This window comes from Pezoporus wallicus, unplaced genomic scaffold (genome assembly GCF_028554395.1).
Source record: "Pezoporus wallicus isolate ANWC-B61680 ecotype Strahan unplaced genomic scaffold, APGP_CSIRO_Pwel_v1 contig_8476, whole genome shotgun sequence".
Lineage (NCBI taxonomy): Eukaryota > Metazoa > Chordata > Aves > Psittaciformes > Psittacidae > Pezoporus > Pezoporus wallicus.
The window spans coordinates 220016-240734 of record NW_026641139.1 but is presented as its reverse complement, the minus strand read 5'-3'; the positions used below and the strand labels follow the sequence as shown (position 1 = coordinate 240734).

General features: G+C 45.8%; 1 protein-coding gene across 5 annotated transcripts in view; it reads right to left on the bottom strand.

Annotated features, from left to right (window-relative positions):
- ZNF592 (zinc finger protein 592) overlaps positions 1 to 12663 on the bottom strand; it is a 41843-nt gene extending 29180 nt beyond the window's left edge. For 4 of the 5 annotated variants that reach the window (XM_057422118.1, XM_057422120.1, XM_057422122.1 and 1 more), the window contains exons 1-2: positions 9998 to 10018; positions 7196 to 9513 (exon numbers count right to left, since the gene is read on the bottom strand). In XM_057422118.1, the coding sequence (XP_057278101.1) occupies positions 7196 to 9505 (2310 nt within the window). In that variant the 5' untranslated portion in view covers positions 9506 to 9513; positions 9998 to 10018. Of the gene's footprint in view, positions 1 to 7195; positions 9514 to 9997; positions 10019 to 12472 lie in introns of those variants that run through there. The other variant, XM_057422119.1, reaches the window with a different exon arrangement.
- Positions 12664 to 20719: the final 8056 nt, after the last annotated feature.

Here is a 20719-nt window from a genome sequence, read left to right as displayed (position 1 = left end):
GGAGTGTAGAGAGTGCCTGCACTGGTCTCCTGAGGGGAGGGCGCACAATGGGGAAGGCTGCACTCGGTGCTCCCTGGTGGAGGTGCTCTTGCAGCCGGGGCTGAGCTGCGGGATGCTGTTAATAGGCTGCGAGGTGTCAGGGAAGCTGAGGGGAAGCAGGAATGCTTGCTCCCGGCCCAAACGGTGCAGGGGCCTCGAGCTTCACCTCTAGCTCATGAAGGAAAGAAAGAGGCCGTTAACCTGGGAAGCTGGGAATTAGTGACAAAAAAAAAAAAAAAAAAAAAAAAAAAAAGAAGGAAAAGGACTCAGTTAGAATTAAACTTAGCTAGAGGTATTAAAGATAACAGGAAGGGATTCTACAGGTACACAGCAAATAAAAAACAGACTAGGAAGAATGTAGGCCCCCTCAGGAAGCTCTCAGGAGAACTGGCTACCCTGGATTTGGAGAAGGCTGAGGTTCTGAATGACTTCTTTGCCTCTCTCTTCACTGACAAAGGCTCTGACTGTACCACCCAAGTCTTGGAAGGCAGACGCAGGGACTGTGAGAATGAAGACCTTGGGCCCACTGTAGGAGAGGATCTGGTTCGAGACCATCTTAAGAATCTGAACGTGCACAAGCCCATGGGACCTGATGAAATCCATCCAAGGGTCCTGAAGGAGCTGGCAAATGAAGTTGCTAAGACACTGGCCATCACATTTGAGAAATCATGGCAGTCAGGTGAAGTTCCTGATGACTGGAAAAAGGGGAATATAACCCCCATTTTCAAGAAGGGGAAAATGGATGACCTGGGGAATTACAGAGCAGTCAGTCTCACCTCTGTGCCTGGCAAAATCCTGGAGCAGATTCTCCTGGAAGGCATGCTAAGGCATATGAAAATCAACAAGGTGCTTGGTGACAGCCAGCATGGCCTCACTAAGGGGAAATCCTGCCTGACCAATTTGGTGGCCTTCTATAATGGGGCTAAAAGAACTGATGGACAGGGGTAGAGCAGTTGATGGCATCTACCTGGACTTGTGCAAAGCATTTGACACTGTCCCACATGACACCCTTGTCTCTAAATTGGGGAGACATCAATTTGATAGGTGGACCACTCGGTGGATAAAGAACTGGCTGGATGGCCGCACACAAAGAGTTGTGGTCAGTGGCTCAATGTCCGGCTGGAGACCAGTAACGAGTGGTGTCCCTCAGGGATTGGCGTTGGGACCGGTCTTGTTCAACATCTTTGTCGCTGCCATGGACAGTGGGATTGAGTGCACCTCAGCAAGTTTGCCGATGACACCAAGCTCTGTGGTTTGGTTGATACCCTGGAGGGAAGGAATGCCATCCAGAGGGACCTCGACACACTTGTGAGGTGGGCTGATGCCAACCTCATGAGGTTTAACCATGCCAAGTGCAGGGTCCTACACCTGGTTCGGAGCAATCCCAGGCACAGCTACAGGTTGGGCAGAGAAGAGATTCAGAGCAGCCCTGCGGAGAAGGACTTGGGGGTGTTGGTTGATGAGAAAATGAACATGAGCCGGCTTCCGTGTGTGCTTGCAGCCCAGAAAGCAACTGTATCCTGGGCTGCATCAAAAGGAGCGTGACCAGCAGGTTGAAGGAGGTGATCCTGCCCCTCTACTCTGCTCTTGTGAGACCTCACCTGGAGTATTGTGTGCAGTTCTGGTGTCCTCAACATAAAAAGGACATGGAACTGTTGGAACAAGTCCAGAGAAGGGCCACGAGGATGATCAGGGGACTGGAGCACCTCCCGTATGAAGACAGGCTGAGAAAGTTGGGGCTGTTCAGCCTGGAGAAAAGAAGGCTGCGTGGAGACCTCATAGCAGCCTTCCAGTATCTGAAGGGGGCCTATAGGGATGCTGGAGAGGGACTCTTCAATAGAGACTGCAGTGACAGGACAAGGGGTAATGGGTTAAAACTTAAATAGGGGAAGTTTAGATTGGATATAAGAAGGAAATTCTTTCCTGTTAGGGTGGTGAGGCACTGGAATGGGTTGCCCAGGGAGGTTGTGAATGCTCCATCCCTGGCAGTGTTCAAGGCCAGGCTGGACAAGGCCTTGGGTGATATAATTTAGCGTAAAGTGTCCCTGCCCACGGCAAGGGGGTTGGAACTAGATGATCTTAAGGTCCTTTCCAACCCTAACGATTCTATGATTCTATGATTCAATTTCCTCTCCAGAGATCCTGTTTCCAGCTCTCCGGTCATTCTTCCCTCACTTATTCCTGATTATCCCTAACAAACAAAGCAATACACTTTTCTTCAGCTAGATTATTTCTAGTGGTGACAGGGAGTATTAATGCAGCCTGGACTAGTACTGCAGGTTGACATAAATCCCCTGCATCAGTATCATCCAGGTCAGAGTTATTTCAGGCCCAACAAAAGCACCAAAATTGCTCCTCAGCTCCATCTAAACCTGCCCTGGTGCAGCTTGAGGCCGTTTCCTCTGGTCCTATCACTCATCCCTTGGAGAAGAGATCAGCCACCTCCTGGCTCCTCATGATTCAACTTCTTCAGTATGGCTGTTCCCCATACGGCACTCTAACAACTAGCTCACTGAACATCAAGGAGATTAGTATCTACTCACTTCTCTACTCCAAAAATAAATTAGAATATGTGTATCAGATTGATTTGGCATTAACTACACCTATTTAATAATCCTTCCCCTCCCCCCCCCCCCAAATAATCTTGCTCTAGAATCTAATACTGCTGTAGTCAGACCAAACAGACCTTAAATTACACCAAACATCTGCTACCACCTTTTGAACATCTGGGAAAGCACAATGTCTGCATAAAGCATAGCTTCCAGTTTGAACAAAATCCAACCTACCAGATACTCAAATTCACGTACTGCTTTTTTCTTGCTGTTCTATGATTGAAAAACAGTAAACCCATCGAGCAACTCGATTCACAAGCTCGCAAAAAACTGCAAAATTGGCCTCACCAGTCTCCAAAAAAAGGCAAAGTAACTGTGAGCCCTTGAGACAATCCACTCAAAACATACATCCACTAAATCCAGTTCTTTGTATTTCTGAAGTGGATTAACTCACAGTTCTCAAAGCCTGTATGCTCAGTTTAAGCCACAGAGATCCCACTATGGTATTCGGCTGAGAAGAACTGCCTTAATCTTATACATATTCAATATAATAATTAGCCAGGTAGGATTCCCCTGCTGTACTTCGAACAATTTCAATCATGTAGCCACCACAAGTCTAAAATGCAGTATTAAGGCCAAGCTCTCAATTGTTTTTCTGAACGTCTTTCTACTCCACCTTCTTAACCACAGCATCATCCCCCTCTCTTCCTATTCACTTGCTCCAAATCTCCTCCTTTCCCTGCTGTCCAAACCACATACATATCTGTGCTTTCCTCCAAAATAACCAGCCACGTCATTCTCATTTTGCACACACCTGGAAAAGTCATTTACCCCTTATCTATCCTATTAATATGGGCTTTACTCAAGGCCCTTCAAAAATGTAATACCAAGTATTTCCCAAGCCATCAACTGGAACAAACAGACACAAAACCCAACAATCACCTTTAAAACAGCTACAGGAAAGTGTAAAGATGTCAAAGTAATTCACAAAGTCATGGTAAGAAATGCCAGCTGAAGTGAGAAGCCTTAATTATCAACACAGGATAAGGCTTCTCATGGAGCAGAGCCAGCTTAGGCTGCTCCCCCTCTCCAGTCTAATCACTGATGCCTCTGACGGCAGCTTGCTTGTCCTTCAGCTTCTGGATAACTGAAGACATCATACTGAAAAATAAGTCTTTTTCCTGCTATTGCTTTTCTTCATCAAGCTGACTGGATCAACCCTTCCTTGTTAACAAGGTGACATACCCATTCATAAAGGTTTTTGAGCTAAAAAGCACTGTAACTGATCACTTCAAAGTCTGCTCAGTTTCTCAAGTTACGGTCATGTTAGATATGCCCGTCATGGTTAATAATCTAGATTTGGGATCATTTAACAGAAAAGCTTCTAAGAACATCAATAAAAAAATCCACCTAGTTTATTTTCCATAGGTCAGGGGCCTCCATCTTCTAAATCAAATCCAGGTGCTGCAGATAAATCAATTTCACCCTTCATCTTCAGCCAAAGATGCTCCTTCCCTTATGCATCCACCTAGCCTTCCCAAGACTCCTCTTTTTTAGTATAGTCTGGTACCAGGCATCTGAATAGTCACAGATAAGCTTTAGGCCATAATACAGTGGGGACCTGCCCTGCTACCTCTTGAAGCTCTTTAAAAGGCATTAATCAAGCCATACCTTTGTATAGAAAATATCAAGATACTCCATACTTTCTCAAGGAGAAGAAGGCATTGCAAAGTGCTTGTGTCTAAATTCTGGGATTGAGTAAGAAATTAAAATTTAAAAAAAAAAAAAAAAAAAAAAATTACAGTGCAGTTTTTTTGTTAGCTTTAAGAAATTATTGCAATCTCTCCCTCAAATCCCATAGCTGCTTCTAAACCAGTGTTTGAATATAGTGAGAAAAGCATCAGGTGTGAAGGAAGAAACACACAACTAGTTTTTGCTCAAATGTGCAAAATCATGATAAATACTAAACAGTCTCCTGAGATCTAGGGATGCAGTTCACATCTGAGCTTGCCCACAACTGTTAACACCATTGCAGATTGTCCTGCAACAGCAGTGTGCTCCAGATCACACCTGGGTATACAACAATCACTGCTGTACCTTACTTTTTAATTAGAAGTACCAATTTTTTAATTAGAAGTACCAATCAAGACCTTCTGCCATGCAGACATAACGGTTTGATCCACTACAGGGGGCACAAAGGATGTGTTATGTTGAATACAGATGTTACAGTAATGCCTTCCTCAGCAACACAGTTTCACTGCCACTCTAGAGATGGAAACCAGAGTTTTCAACCACTTCCACCACAAAAAAAGTGTTCTGTAAACACTCACTGATAACCTCCAGCTCCTATCAATATTCCTCCTTTTTCTGACCAAATTAAACACAGCAATGCAAAAAATCAGCTTCATTAATGCAGAGTTACAGATGTCCACAGCACCTACTTGGAATGGGTTCAGCCAGTTCATGTTTTCCTGTTTCAGGAGTTTGTGATGCATACTCCAACAGCCCATATGTCTATCTCCTTCTAAAACCATGTCTAATATCAGACTGAAGTTCATTAACACCCCTGATCTGCAACACCTTTGGCTTCCCATGTCTTGTTATGCAGTGTGCTACCCAAGTAAGACATTTGGCAATCCACACCCTCTCCCTTGAGCCGCTCAGAGAAGCTGAGCATGGCATCCATCTACTGCAGACCACTGAATTTTACCCATCCTTTTACCTCTTAGTCCAGTGACACCAAATACCCTGGGTACTGCTAGAAGGCAGAGGGATGGTTTCCATTAGCTACTGCTAAATCTGGAGGCACGCAATTACAGGCATATGGGTACAAACTCATATTTCCTTTAGAAATGAAACAGCTTTGCTGAAACAGATGTTCTGGGAACAGCATGGAGACCACCGGGCAGCCTGGAGGACAGCTGATACAGTGGAGAAGGACCCCCAGAGCAATGCATGCATCCCACTGAATATAAGCATGGAAATATCAAACAGGGAGAAGGAGATGGTTTTACAACATCTAACATTGCCTCTTTTCCCAGTCTGTCAATGCTTCTATGCAGAAAAATACTACAAAAACAATCTCCCAACTAGCAGAGCTAACTTGAAGTGAGGCTTAAACTCTTTTATTAAGTTACAGAATAAATTATTTGATTACAAGCTAAAAATACTTACTAGCAGACATTCCTCCTCTCTTTAAAATGCTCTTGAATTGATAATCCCACAACAAAAATAGGAAATACATTTTTAATGTGACCGATTAACATTTTAGCTCACTTTGGAGCATTCATTATATCCCATCCCCTGAAGGTGAAGATTCCAGACTGCTGACATTTCCTAAAACTGCATTAAAGTTGAAGAGTAAGTTTGGGTGTTGGCAGAGCACAGCAGTTGCTGCTCTGCCTTGGGCACAGAGTGTGACTGTGGCCACACCGGTGCCTTCTGGCCTCACTATCTTTTACAACATAAAAACCATCCAGCCATATTTTTTTTTGATGGTGCTGAATTTAAGAGGAAAATAACAGAAAATCTCAATGTGACCACAGCAATCTCAACACTCCTGCAAGCCTTTTAACAAGCAAAGGGATGCACTGGAGTATGCAAGTACTACAATGGTCATGGCAGGGATGGGTGGTCATCTCCTCAAATGTCTCATGTTGACACAGAGTTCTTGTTTGTGAAGCTTGTGGAGGAGACTGCACTGGGAGCCTGCCAGCTCTGCTGGCAGACACAGCAACATGGAAAGCTTTCACCTCATCTGAAGAGATAAGGAGAAACGATTCCTCCTCCTGGTCAACTTGAGGTTGGCTTATATTTACACAGGATTGACCCCATCTTCCAAAGCAGAAAACGTAAACAATGTGTATGGTCTTGGTACAGAACAAAAAGCATCTCCTCCTCTTCATCAGTAGAAACTGAAGAGTTTCAAAGAGGATTCAGACCCTGCATTTGCACCCATGAGGGAGGTCCACAAAGGTGATGGACACCCAAGCAGGGCAGCACTGGAGAAAGGCAGGAAAACATCACAAGGCTCTTGAGCCCTCCTTTAGAAACATGACTCGTCCCTCTCTCACTCAAAGTTGCAAAAATAACCAAAACCAACCATCTACCCTACACACTGCACCTCTTGCCTCTCAACCAGTTCTGTCCCAATATACACTTTACCACACTAACAAGGGAAACAGCTCCCAGTGTTCAAAGTGTTACACAGATTCTGGCACAAGTTCTAGAAAAGGTAAAATTAAATTGTGTCAGAACTCCTCCAGCCACGCTTGGAGCACAAAAACCTGTTTCAGGTAACTCTCTGCTGGTCCTCCCCTACAGCACTCTTGCACACCTCATCCAAGTGATCTTTGATCTCGATCAACACCTTCCTTTGATGCTCAAGGATCTCCACTGCCTCCACACTACACAAAGGGTAAAAAGAGGACAAGCAAGCAACACTGAACGCTCTTCATGTGCACATGCCTGGGCTTGTGTGTAACCCAAATCCTCTCCACAAGCACTTTTTTAGACAAAGCCACTATGATGCCTATTTCTCGCAGAGAGGACGATCTCTTTAAACTCAGAGAGATTTAACTAATAACATTAAAATGATGACTTACCAGTCTCTCATTATCTTCTGAGGTTCTCTGGTAATGAGCTGCTAAAGCAACATAATCCTGTGCCTGCTTGTTACACTCTAAACACTTAAGTCCATGACGGATTAGTCTCAATGGGTCCGTATAGAGAGGCAAGGCTGGCTGAGTGTTAGCAGAAATTCCTACCCCACCTCCTGAGGCAGCACTGGGCTTACGCGAAGGAGAGGGCGAGTGCAAAGTCTGAGGAGCCAGAGAGGCTGAAGAGCTCACAGGAGGTGAAAACATTTGGTCTAAGGAAATCGGTTTCATTAGCAGCTGAGAACACTGCATGATAAATCCTTTGCTCTTATGATCTCTGGCATGTTTAAGCAAGCTACACTTATTAAAAAAAAGTAGCATAGTTGAACACTGAGTGCACATGACTTCGATATGAACACTTCGTCTACTATAGTGTTGAGTCAGGCTTTTCTCTAAGGCAAATGAGTCCCCACATTCCAGGCAACAGTACCCAGAGGCAGGTAAATTAATACTGGTGTCAGGCGGAGGACTAAGGTTTGGAGTATATATCGGCACCGGATTGGCACTGTGTAGTACTTTATTAAAAGCTTCCACGACGACGGGAGCAGCTTTCTTGACTTGATGCACCAGGGGCACAGACATCTGTGTCACCTGAGGCTGACTTCGCCTCTGTGCAGATGACTTTGCCGTAACAGAAGCAGCAACACTATGTGGGACCAAGTTGAGATTTGCCAAGTGCACGGCTTTGGGAAGAAGGCTAGAGGTGGTGACACTGGATGGCTGCATCACGATACCCTGCTGCTGCCTCTTAACACCTACTTTTATGGCACCACTGCCACAGTTTGGCAGTGGAGATAAAGACACAGTACACGTGCTGTTTGCAGCAATATCTGTTTTCATGCTATCTGCGTAAGGACTTGTTATGCTTGACAGCTGGATAGCCACAGTAGCCCCATTTTTGGTTGAATTCTTGCTGGCCTCGCTTTCCATAACTACACTAGTGTCAGGGGATGGAAAAGATTTGATAAACTCTTCGGCAGATGAGGTTTCCACAGGCGACTCTTCTGAAGTTTTGCCCAACTCATCATTTTCTGGCAAAATTCTAGTTACAGTTCTTTTAATTTCACCAGAAGATGTCTTGATAGTCTTTATTCTAACCTTGGGAATAGCTGGTGGAGAGCCAGCTGCCAAGGAAGGAGAGCCTTTCCCACTGCTGTCGCTGCACACGCTTTGAGGACTCTCGGGCTGCTTGCTGGCCTTTCTTACCACCTCTAAAGGGCTTCGGGGACTCTTTGGTGACTTGGGCATTTTTGGACTTCCCTTCATCCCATCTTTAAAAGGACCAGGTTCCTTGGTAAGATTTGGTTGCTCACCTTTTGGAATACATGCAACCTTTTTGGCCTGAAGAGCTACTAACGCTGCCACGCAGGATGACAACTTCGAATGAGCTGGCTTTAACCTCTGGCGAGGTGGTATTGATGAAGACATGCTCACCTCGGGCACAGACCCCTTTTCTCCTAAATTATTGTGAGGGAGGTCTCCAAACACCAAGCCTTCTCCAAGAAAGCTATTGGTATCTACTAACTCCTTGCTTGACTCCAAAAACCTCTCTGCTGCTTTGTCTTGTTCTCTCCTGCTCATTTCCGGCCTATTTGCCGGCTGGCAGTGGATTTCCATCTTTTGTTCCTTTTTACAGTATTGATCAAACATGCTTAATTCAGGCTCTGGTACCTTTCTAAGATGATCTAGTACTGAAGCTCCTGTTGGTATATACATTGAAGGTGGTGGAAAATATGGTGTTTGGGCATGTTTGGGTTTATCACCAATGCTGTTCTCTTTGAATGCATCCTCTGGTTCAGGGCTGGAAATTGGGCTAAACTGACTAAATGTTGGCAAAGGCTCTGACTTGGACTGCTCCAGTTTATCAGAGTAACTTCTTGAGCTGTCGCCATTAATAAAAGTTGACTCAAACTTGCCATAATTATGGACTAAAGCATGAGCCTCTGATGGCAGATCAGACCCACGAAACCCATTGTGTAGCAGACCAGTACCAAGGTGATTCCCCTCCTTTTCTGCTTCAAAGGACTCCTGCCGACTCGTGTTCTTCACTATCACACTCACAACAGGAGTATCAGAGGGAGGCAAAGAGTGGGATAAGGACACGTTCTCATCGATGCAGATTCCTGATGACTTCAGGTGATTCTCATTCTCCTCCCCAGCTGGTGGGATGGTCTCCTTGGCATCAAGGCTTGTCGGATCAGGGATGTCAAAAGCAGCCAAGAGGTCATCAAAGTCTGGGGTTTTCATGTCCCCCATTATGAAAGCTATAATTAAAATACAAAAAAATTCTTAGTCAGGTACATCTTTCCCAAGGACAGACTTTGTAAGACTAATCTGCATAAATACCTTATGTGACAAAACCCATAACTGCCCAAAACGCTAACGCAGCAGGTACAAAGGCTAGAAACATCTGCAGCAGACACTTCAGTTTCCATTTTAACTATTCCAAGATTGGCTGTTTATATACAAAAATATTAGCCCAGCTTTTTCAACACAGCTTTCAAAACAGAAGCACCATTTGTAGGGCATTACAGGGAAGGAACCTCTCCTGCCCTTGCTGTACATGGAGGATATGCAAAAGCTCAGATCTCATCCTGCTCAAGCTGGCAGGGGCAGGTGACGAGTGGCAGGAGCTGTTCAATCCTGTCCTGCACCACAACCTGGCCCCTCTGGACTGTGAGCAAAGCTGCTCCTGGTGCTTCAAGCAACATGCTGAGTCCCCGAGAACAGAGCTTTTTCAAACATGACCTTTTAAATGACACCAAGCTCGTGCAGGGGACATCTTTGCAACCTGTCAGATGAAACTCTACTCCAAAACAGCCACTGTCATGAGCCTCTGCAGAAAAGATCCAGAAGAACATCAGTGCTGGGTTTCTTTTTTGTTTGTCTGGGTTTTTTTAGAGCCAATACACAACAATCACTGTGGATTTCTCAACAGATTCTCTGAAGAATTCAGTCCTGCTTCAAGGAACAAAGGCAGCGGTAAACAGGTGGCCCAAGAGAAACAGGCCAGAAAAGTGAGATGACTCCCACCCAGAGCAATTTGTACAATAGAAGTCTTCAGTAAATATTTCAATACAGCAGCTTAAAGCATGGTAAACGAAGTGGGATTTATCTGAAACACAGGCAATTCTTAATTAAAGAAGGATGTGAGGCAAAACTGCCCAAAGACAGAATAAAGGATCATGTTCAAATCATAACAAGAAATGGTGCTCCCAGCCAGCTCTCTCTTTATAAGCCCTCCAGAGGGATAGTGGGGACTTAGATGCTCACCACAGAGACCTATGACAGCAATAATGAAGCTCTGATGAGATGCATAATGAAAACTGACAGCACAGAATTACTTGAACATTTGTGTTTGCTATTGTCAGGGATAGTGGTTTTCCCCTGTTTAATCAAAATATTTTCAAGTTAGGGCAATATACAGACTTCCCAAATATTTAATACATGTTCTACTTAAACCCCAAATTTATGTGAACTGATGCATACTGTATGCAGGGGAGCTAAAAAAAAACCCCAAACCCAACAAAGAGTGTCAACTGAGCCAGCAGAGCACCAGTTCCTTGGCAAAGAGCACCCACAGGCAAGGTAAGTCCTGCCACGCTCACTTGACCTGGGCTGCATCAGAGCTGCCAATGCCAGGGGCAAGTGAGGGAGACAGCGCCCAGAAGGGGGCAGAGCTGGGAGGAGAGGCACAGATAGAAAGAAGGACCCTGGGAGAAAGCGGAGGGAGATGAAGGAGCTGTCTGATAGAGGCCACTGATTTAAGGCTGCTTTCATTATTTACAACTGGGTTTAAATGTTTGTGAAGTGTCACATTAAAACTGCAGGTATGGGGAACACTTTACAGAGCTGGACAAGAAAAATCACTTCAGCTTTGAACAAGAGGACATAACGGTCTTTGAGCTTTAGTTTAGCCATGCCTCCAGACAATCCCCATAGGTGTTGCTTTGGTTAATCTACTGCAAAACATTCTGTGGAGACTTACTTGGCTTAAGAGTGGCTCACTGTGGTTTAGCTTAAACTTGTTCTCATTCTTAAATTAAACCACAAATATGAATGTCCACAGACAGCTGTGCAGTACTTTACAATCGCATCCCTAAGCAAGGTAGCTCGGCTGTGCACTACACCCCTGGAAGCTCAGATGATTATCCATATGCTTCACATCACTAGCACTTGATAAAGAAACATGATGTTCTGAAACATCAGATTACTGCAGTTGGCAAAGAATGTTGACCTAAAACTTCTCCTTCCTTTGGTGAGAAAACTTGTGCCAGCTGGGAGAGAACAAGGCACCACTGAGCTCCCAAAATTTCTGGCACATAAACCCTTCCACAAGGAAGATATTTCATCTTGAGCATAACCTGTAATGCTCAAGTTTTATATAGAGAAAAAGGAGCTTGCCAATCACTCTTGATTTTTCCACCTATCCACATCTTTGGACGCAGCACTACTTTAAAATACCAGACAAAATAAACCTGAGGTATCTGCAACATTACAAAATATGCTTTTCTTGGAAGAAATGGTGCATTTTCAGAAGCTTTCGTGTACATCTTTGAGTCCTATGAAAGACTAGCTTACACTCTGCTATTATGAGAGCGCAAGTCTCTACTCAAGCATTTCTCCTCAAAACTGCATCTTAAACATGTCATACATGAAGCTAAAATTCTCAAAGTAAAACTCGACTCAGATTCTAGAGAAGACCAAGTAGGTAGCTTGCTGACAAAAGTGACTTTTAAGTGAAACAAATTTAAAATTTTGACTAAACACCATTTATTTCTGTTCTCAGATAACAAACAGAAGCATATTAAAGGAAATCATGTCAAAGCTTCCTGCAAACTATTTTGTGAGGAAAGACAAAACCTCCATCTTTCTTGTGCAAAGGACTTGCCTTCAAACCCAAGCTTGAAATCCAATTTTCTTTCTCTGCTTGCCTGTGAAAACATGGAGGTTGAGATTTCCAAAGCAACAGAAGAGGTGAATAAAACAAGCAAAGAAGGAGTTACAGAGTAGAACACATGTATTTCAATGTGCAAAGCCAACCTCGCTATAGCACATTTCTCCAAGGAGCATGGAACCTAGAAGCCTCCAAGCCATCAAAAACACCCCTGTGAACTTGCTCGAGGCTGTCTGTACAACCTCAGGGCTGTGGCTAAGCTTCAAGACATTGCAGCCAGGCAGAGGCACCACAGGATAAGCACTCCATATATGCACCATACAAACCTTTCGCTAGCAGTGCTATTCCTGGGGATTCTCAGAGCTCTGCAGTAGCTCCTCTGGAGCTTTCAAACCAGCGTGTACCATGCTGCTCAAGAAGGAGGTTCAAGATTGCCACCTAAAAGGAAAGCATGAAAATGCAATTACACCAAGGTTAAATAATACAGGAAAATAACGTTAACAGTAAATACTGGTAAATCTGTAAAATAGCAGTGAGGTACATGGGAAAACATCGGCCATGGGGTCCTCTCACCAGCCCAGAAGAGGGCTTCCTCCTGGAGGGATGGCACCTCCTGGAGGGATGCAGAAGGAATGTGAAGAGGGCTTGTCATCTGGGAAGGCACGGATGGCAGGAGCAGGGCCCAAGGAAGCGCAAGCAGTACATGCCAACTGGCAGCAGCCAAAGCAGACCAAGGCAGAGGCCACCCAGGGGCTGTCAGGGCCATGGGGAAAGTATAGGAACGGGGAACGGCAGCTGGTAGGAGATTAAACCGGAGGCTCCAAACGGGCCCCGGTGCTGCAACACCCACTGAAGTTACAGGAGCGCGGTTCGGAATCACTGGTACGAGCGGGGCCGGGGGCTCGGGGTCACCGCCCGGGGCAGTGCTGCCGCCGTCTCCACGCGCGACCCACCCAAGACAAAGGCCTGGGGCCTCCCCGGCCGCCGCCCGCTCCCCCCGGCGCTGACACCCGGCGCGGCCCCGCGGCCCCGGCCGCACGTGGGCGAACCCCGCCGAAGTTAGTTTGTCCCAGCACCGCCGGACCGGGCCGCGCAGCGCCGCGCCGCACCGCCGTGGGGTCCGGGCCAGCACTCGGAGCCGTGACCGGAGCTGCCGGAGGAGCTGACGGTCGGGAGGTGAGGAGAAGGCGGCGGGCGCCCCGCGGGCCGGAAGAGCCGGTGCGGCGGGCAGGCGGGAGCGCAGGGCTCGGTCCGCCGGCGGCGGGGCCGCCCGCCCTGCCCGCGGGGCGGCAGCACCCGCTCGGCCGGCGGCCGGTGCCCCGCTTCTCTCAGAAAGGCCCGGCCGGGGGCGCCCCGGGGGCCCCTCACGCCTCCGAGGGTTCGCGCTTCAACGTTTTCTCACCGAAACCGATCTTGTAGAAGGGCGTCCACTGCAGTCACCTCCCCTCGTCTTTTATCTCCTTCCTCACTGTACCCTGCATCAACACCGATGTGATTTTGCTTAGTTAGGCAAAATGACGTGGCATTCATAGCATCAGCCAGGGATGGGGCAGCCACAGCTTCTCTGGGCACCCTGTGCCAGCGCCTCAGCACCCTCACAGGGAAGAGCTTCTGCCTAAGAGCTCATCTCAGTCTCCCCTCGGGCAGGTTAAAGCCATTCCCCTTGGCCTGTCCCTACAGGCCCTTGTCCAAAGCCTCTCTCCAGGTTTCTTGGAGCCCCATCTAGGTATTGGAAGACTGTTACAAGGTCTCCTGGATTAATCACTTCATGTTCGCAGATGTGCAACAGGGTTGGAGTTTTGCCCCCTGCCTTACAACCTGGTGTAGGCTGTTAGTATTGACCATCGATGCTAATTGCTCAGCATCTTCCTCCAGACGATGAAATTCCCAAGCACACACTAGCAAGTCACACAGTTAAAAAAAAAAAAAAAAGAATAAAAAAGAATTGTAGCAGTCTGTGCTTCACATCTTCCACAATTAGTGGTGGCTCTGGAAGCAGTGGCAAGGCCACCCCTGGAGCATAATGTCCTGTGCTGGGCTCACCTCTGTGAGAGAGACTAGAGAGTCCAACAAAGGGTGCCTAAGGTGAAGAAGGAACCTCATGATGAGGCAAGGCTGTGAGCACTGGGACAGCTCATCCTGAGAAGAGAAGGCCGAGGTGGCCAGGAATCTTACCAATGTCCGTAGATAGCTGAAGGAAGACTACACAGCCGAAGGCTGTCTTTAGTGGTGACCAGACCCAGGACCAGAAACAATGGGCGCAAACCGAAACACAGCAGGTTCCCTCTGAATACCAGGAACATTCTTTCACTGTGAGGGTAACCAAGCCCTGGCATAAACTGCCCAGGGAGGCTGCAAGTCTCCATCCTCAGAGGTTTTCAAAAGCCGTCTAGATTTCCTGGGCAACCTGGTGGCCTTGCTTCAGGTTGGATCAATTGACCTCTGGAGGTGTCTTCCCACCTCAGTCACCATGTGATGATGTGAAGTATTTTGTGTTCAGGTGTGACTATGTCACCCATTGTAAGAAAAGATGAGTATTTCCTGAGTTTGTTTTTCCTGTAACATGACATTTTTACTATCTACACCTGGCACTGGACATGCAGCATTGTTCAAAACTCATTGTTTCTCATCGAGTTAAATTATTCTTTTTTTCCTTGTCATCAGTCCCATGGGAAAAACATTTCTTAGGTTTTTTTATTGACACTCATAGCTTCAGTTCAGAATCAGTGTCATCACCTTTCTCCTTTTGGAGGTGACTGCCTCAAGACCAACAGAAAGGCAAAGGAAGTAAAGAAGAGAAAACACTTCCAGTATTATAACTGCTACTTGTATTTTCAGCACCCCTCTATGAAAAGCTGTTTGGGCATCTGTAAGTTGTATCTATTAAGAGAGATGACATTTCTTGCACAATTTGTAAAGAACTGCTGCAGTCCTGAACAAGTTGTGGCTTGCAGGAAAGCCACTGTAATTTGAAAGATTGTGCTAATGAAGAAATAATAATGCCAATGGGAATTTAGCTCCATCCAAGATGGCCAAGGAAGAGAGGCAGCCCTAAAGTGGCCATGTAGGAAGCTACATTCCCCTCCTCAAGACAGCAGATACACAAAAAGGACTAAGGAGAATCTATATTCTTCTGTATGAGCTACCTGCACGTGCACATTTTTAGTCCAATGTGGTAACTTGACAAATCTGGAAATAAAAAAAATAGTCCTCCTTTTTTCTGAGATTTAAATTTGTCCCTTTAGGCTTGTTTCATCATCTGAGCTAAAGGATTTGATGTGGAAGAGACAAAAGCTGTGGATCTGAAGGAGACATGGTACAAAGCGCTTGGGACGTGTCAAGGCTGGAGCGGTAGAAACTCTGTGTCCTGGTGACACCTCAGTGAGGGAAGCCCCTGGATGAAATACTCTCAAGTGATGTCCAGCTGCATCCAAGATCTTCACTTTTCATTTCTCCTTCTGCTTGGGGTTGTTGGTACTCGCTTCTTAGCTGGGGGAAAACTGCCTCTTCCCAGGTGCTAGCTATGTTGGAGAGTGGATGTAGGCAGGCAGGCTGGCAGCTACAGTGAGGCCTATTTTTATTTATACATAACAAACATAATAAAGTCCTGAGCATTCATGCCTAGGCAACTGTCAGCTTTCAAATCAGTGATTAATTTGTTTCTGTCAGAGCTCGGTGTTACAGAGAATTACCGTGAGCTGGTTGCAAAACTTGAGTGTTATAAAACTATAATTAATGTTTCAGAAACTCCGGGGAAAGTTTATTACTGGCAGAGTGAGAATGAATCTCCAGACACAAACATTCCTCTAAGATAACAGCATAGCCTTTGGCATTATCTACACACGAAAAGATCAGTATAACTTAAATCAGGGTAATTAATTACACAGATGTCATCTGTATACATTTAAAACCATTTACTCCTTTCACTCTGGCTTTCTGGTGTCCCTGACGCTCAGGGCATGCCTTTGAACAGATTTTCCCCCCTCCTTTTTTGCTTCTGGACACATATGCTGATGAGCCAACACATCTCTTCAACAAAGAGTCCTCTGTACACCGACTGATCCACCATGAACATGGAAAAGGCTTGCCTTCACTCCACATCCATGCTCAAGGCAGCTTGTAGTCAGTGGCTGTGGTACTTGCTTGCAGTGATGGACACCTGACCTTAAATTCCTGCATCAAATCAAAGAGAAGAAAGCGAGTATTCCAGCAAGGGTGAGAATAGAAGTAAGAACCCAATTTGGCAAAATTCTGCTAGAGAAGAACCGCTTCATGCCCTACCATGTTTCTGATTCCAATTTAATGGAGCTGGAGACGTGCTGAGATGGACTGATTTCTGATGGGGAGGTTGCAGTCAAAGCCTGCTGATATGGCAAGGATGTGTATTTCCCATATTGCATTCTGCTAGTGCAATAGCAAACCTGTTTTACAACTCGACTAGAAAGCCAGGAGAGAAACTTCCAGACAGCCAGTGTTCTTCACCCACGAAAACTGCAGGCTCTGGTGTGGTATGGACATGCTCCAAGGTCTGGGCAAGCAAGGAACCTTTGCAAAATCCTCTGTGCTGACAGTAGAGACAGCGCAAAGCCCTGGGCTTCGCATTGCTTCGCCTGAGTAGCACTGATGCAACCACTCGCAGTGCTCTGCACGTGAGTGCTGGATTCACTGGCGGGGGGACGGGGACACTGTGGTTTCCCCATGTTTCCCAGGGTGACAAGACTAGCTTGAGCTGATCTTGCTTTTGTGCCTCCAGTTGCCCCGTGTAATGGTAGTGGGACTGCTCTGAGAATCAGAGAGAACTGATCCAGGCTTCATATACCTCTTTGGGAAAGAAATTAAACGTATGAGTTCACACATTAGCTTGCACTTAGCCCCATAAACAGTTGTGTGGGGTGGTTGGCTACCACGTGGGAAGCAGCCAGATGGAAAGCTGCTGGAGCAGAAAGACCAGTGGCACCAAGCCACAGCCCAGGTTACTCCAGGAAACTCTTCTGAACTTTGCTAGAAAGTTTAATCGAAGCTTGAGAAAGCTGCAAGAATAACTGTGTAAGAGTTCTCTGTCCTAAACTGCCTGTAGCACCCTCCAAGCAATTTCAGTGCAGTTGTATCTTGAAAAGCCTCATCAAGATCGCTGAGACATTCCTTTGCATGTTTGTGAAAAGAGAGATAGTAATGTAGATGCCAGTGCAAGGTCAGTCCATGTTGCAGGCATAGCTGAGGGGTACACAGGATGTTGCGGCCATTGCGTAATCCCACAGTTTAGCCAACACACTGAACAATAACAGGGCAGTCAAGCATGAGCAGGCTCAGTCCCAAGAATGGGCTTTCTGCATAAAGCCTTTTCTTCAATCAGTTTCTCCAATTAACAGTAAAATCTTTACATTAAACGGATGAAAAGGGTTTTCTGTTAGGTTTTCTTCCCCAGAAACCCTAACAGTCTGCCCTTTAGCTCCATGCTTACCCTCTTGAGATGGATCTGTTGGGGAAGCAGAGCTTGACTCTGTATGTTACAATAGCCTTTGGTTATAATTAACTATTATTTCTTCCAACAGGAGGAACAAGCAGTCAATATGACCATGTTTGAAGGTAGGGTAGGAAAGAACAGATGAGTAGACGAAATTGCACTGCATGCAAATGATCTCATACAGCTAGGAGAGACATTTAGGATTTAGAATGTATGAATATGTTTCCAGGTGTCAAACAAGGATTAAGTGCAATGTAGCCCCAAAATGAAGCGTAGGACTTTTTGCTTTCTGTGAAAATACATTGAATAATCCTAAGGCGAATCTGACACTTCTGGCACCATTCACTGGCTAGAGAGTTTTCATATTTAAAATGCTAAAACTGAAATCATGTACAGAACATCATATCAGTAAGAATAAAATAGCTCAGACATGAGGGCTTCTGGTGCACAGCCCCACTGACTGTACCATAGCCCATACATAGGTGAGCACCCATCTTTGTGATTCCTGATGTTGCAGTGATCTCAGACCTGTTCCCAGGTGCAAACAGGAGACTTGCTGATCCTCCCCTGGGCACAACGAAAGGTCTCCAGGGCCTATGAGGCATCTGAACAATTTAATCTGCAGTTGGGCTGCATTGACGACGGTTCCAGCCCGAGGCAGAGTGGCACATGTTGAGGCTTTATCCCACAGCTTGCATTGAGGAGCATGGCCAGATTTTAAACTCTACCCAATCTGGAGCAGTGGCTTTTCTGCATAGCTAGGGACAAGAGGACAGCTACCAACCAAAAGATTTTTCTTCTTGCTTTCCAAACATTGTGGGTTCCAAGGAATCCCAGAGATGAGGAGGCAAAAGCCCTTCATGCTTGATCTCCACCCTGTCATAGTTTCTTCTTTTTCTTTTTCCCCTGAAAAATATCAACAAAACCTTTTAATTCATTTGAAACTTAAAAACTCAGTGCATTTTTGTTTTCAGAATTGTATGTTACTATTTTCTCTTTCAGCACAATAGTAGGAAAACAGAGGTGAACCTGGAAAAGTTTATGTACGAATTCTGTTCATCACTGATTCGGAGAAAACTCCAGGAACAAACTCGCCAACAGAGTTTCAAGTTGACAAGCAAGTATTCTTTATTGCGGCGCCGGGAGACACGGGGGAGAGCTCCTCCTAACGTGTGTCCCCGAATTGCTATACAGGTCATCCTTATATGGTCACCGAGCATATTACGTCATTTTCCAAAAAGTTTCCGGCATGCATACAAAATGTGGTGGTCTTTAAGGGTCGTTTACTTTTCCCAACAAGCTTAATTAACATTACAGACCTAGCAATCATCCTGGCCTCTACTTACCGGTTAGTTTAACTGCTCTCATCCTGGACATCTGCTAGTCCGGGATACTCCCTAGTAGATGCTTACACCAGCTTAATGGGTTTATTAACACCTCAAGCATAGCAATCATCCTGTCCTTTTACTTACCAGTTAGTTTATCTGTGCCTACCCTGGACATCTGCTAGTCCCAGATACTCCCCTTCCCCAGGTCCTGTCCTTCTATTCTGCTTTTCTCACACCTTTTGTACTGAGGTCCTGAGGGCCTGGAACTATGTCAACTACCTTCAAGCACCGCAGTTATTTTCCATTATAAAGCCATCAAACTTAACATTACTTAGAACTGATTACATTTTGTACTTTTGTGCCTCCTTTTTTCATCACATCATTAGTTTCCAAGTATTTGTTATCACACTGTTATTTAAGAGCACATACTAAACCAGTCTGTTCCCTTTGCCAGGGTAGTCTCCATCATATCCGGAAATACTAAGTTGCCGTGAAACTCATTCAGTGCACTTCATGCTTCTCCCATGAAAACCCAGAACATGATGGACTGCGAGGCCACAGCTTGGAGCTTGACTCTGCTTTCTGGGAAGTGGGCCACATCCACGTCACCCTTTCACAACATCAGGAGGGCTGTTCAAGCCCCCAGCAACACAGAATGCAGTTTGGCTCATGCACTTGTATTAGGAGCTGATTTTCGCTTATGTGGTGCCCCAGCATGTCTGGAGGTGTGCTCTGCTGTCCCTCGCTCCCTGGTTAGTCCTTCCACCAAGCTCTCAATCAAAGAAAAGATCTGTGTCTCAGCAAAACTGCTGAATTTTTCATTCTGGTTTGTATTTTAGTAATGTAAATGTCTTGCCTTCATCTCTGTGTCCATTATTTCATACATGAGGGAAGAGCCCCCCACACCTGCTCACTTACTCCATGTTCATGTAGCAGTGGGATAATTGCAGACAAATCACTGCGGCTGCCACATACCTTGCTTTCTTCCTCACTCCTCTGCTTCTGCTGCCTGGCACATGTATGCCTCTGCCTCCTGCATCACTTCTGCTTCCTGCATCGCTCTGCCTCCTGCATTGCTCCTGCCTCCTGCGTAGCCTCTCTTGCATTTCTTTTGCCTGTTGCTTTACCTCTGCCTTTTGCATTACCTCTGCCTCCTATATCACCTCTCTCCTCCATCTCCTGTGCCTCCTGCATCCTTCTCCCTCCTGAATCTCTTCTGGCTCCTGCATTGTCTCTCATTTCTACATTGCCTTTAGCTCCTGTAACACATTTAATTTCTGCATCATCTGCCCCACAGGAGGGGCCATGGGCAGAGCCATTTCAGCTTGGGGCAGCCAATACTGGTACTACATAGGACATAGTTCAGTGCCCCTCTGTAGACCTTGCTGTAAGAGGTTGGAGGTGAAGGCTGGTATTAAAGCAGCAGTAATTACTTCCCTGGAGAGGTCACAGCCTTCAGCAAGACCTCTTAGTGCTTTCTGAGGAGCAGTTTTAGATGCAAAATCTCTTTATTTCATAAAAATTGATCTTTGCCAATTACTTTCTCTTCCTCCTCCTCCAGACTTTTAGGGTTTTTACCCTGGAGGGAGAGGTACCTTGGGAATTTACACACCATATCTCTCCTTCCTCTCTCACCTTGCTTTGTCCTTAAATTAAAACCTGGCTTCAGCTGGGATAACTGGTGGTGTGTCATGTGTGTCCCAGAGGCTTTCACTGCATTATAAGACTGAGCAGGCAGAACTGGTCTCTGCTCTGCCTTTGGTAAGTTGCCTTCACACTTC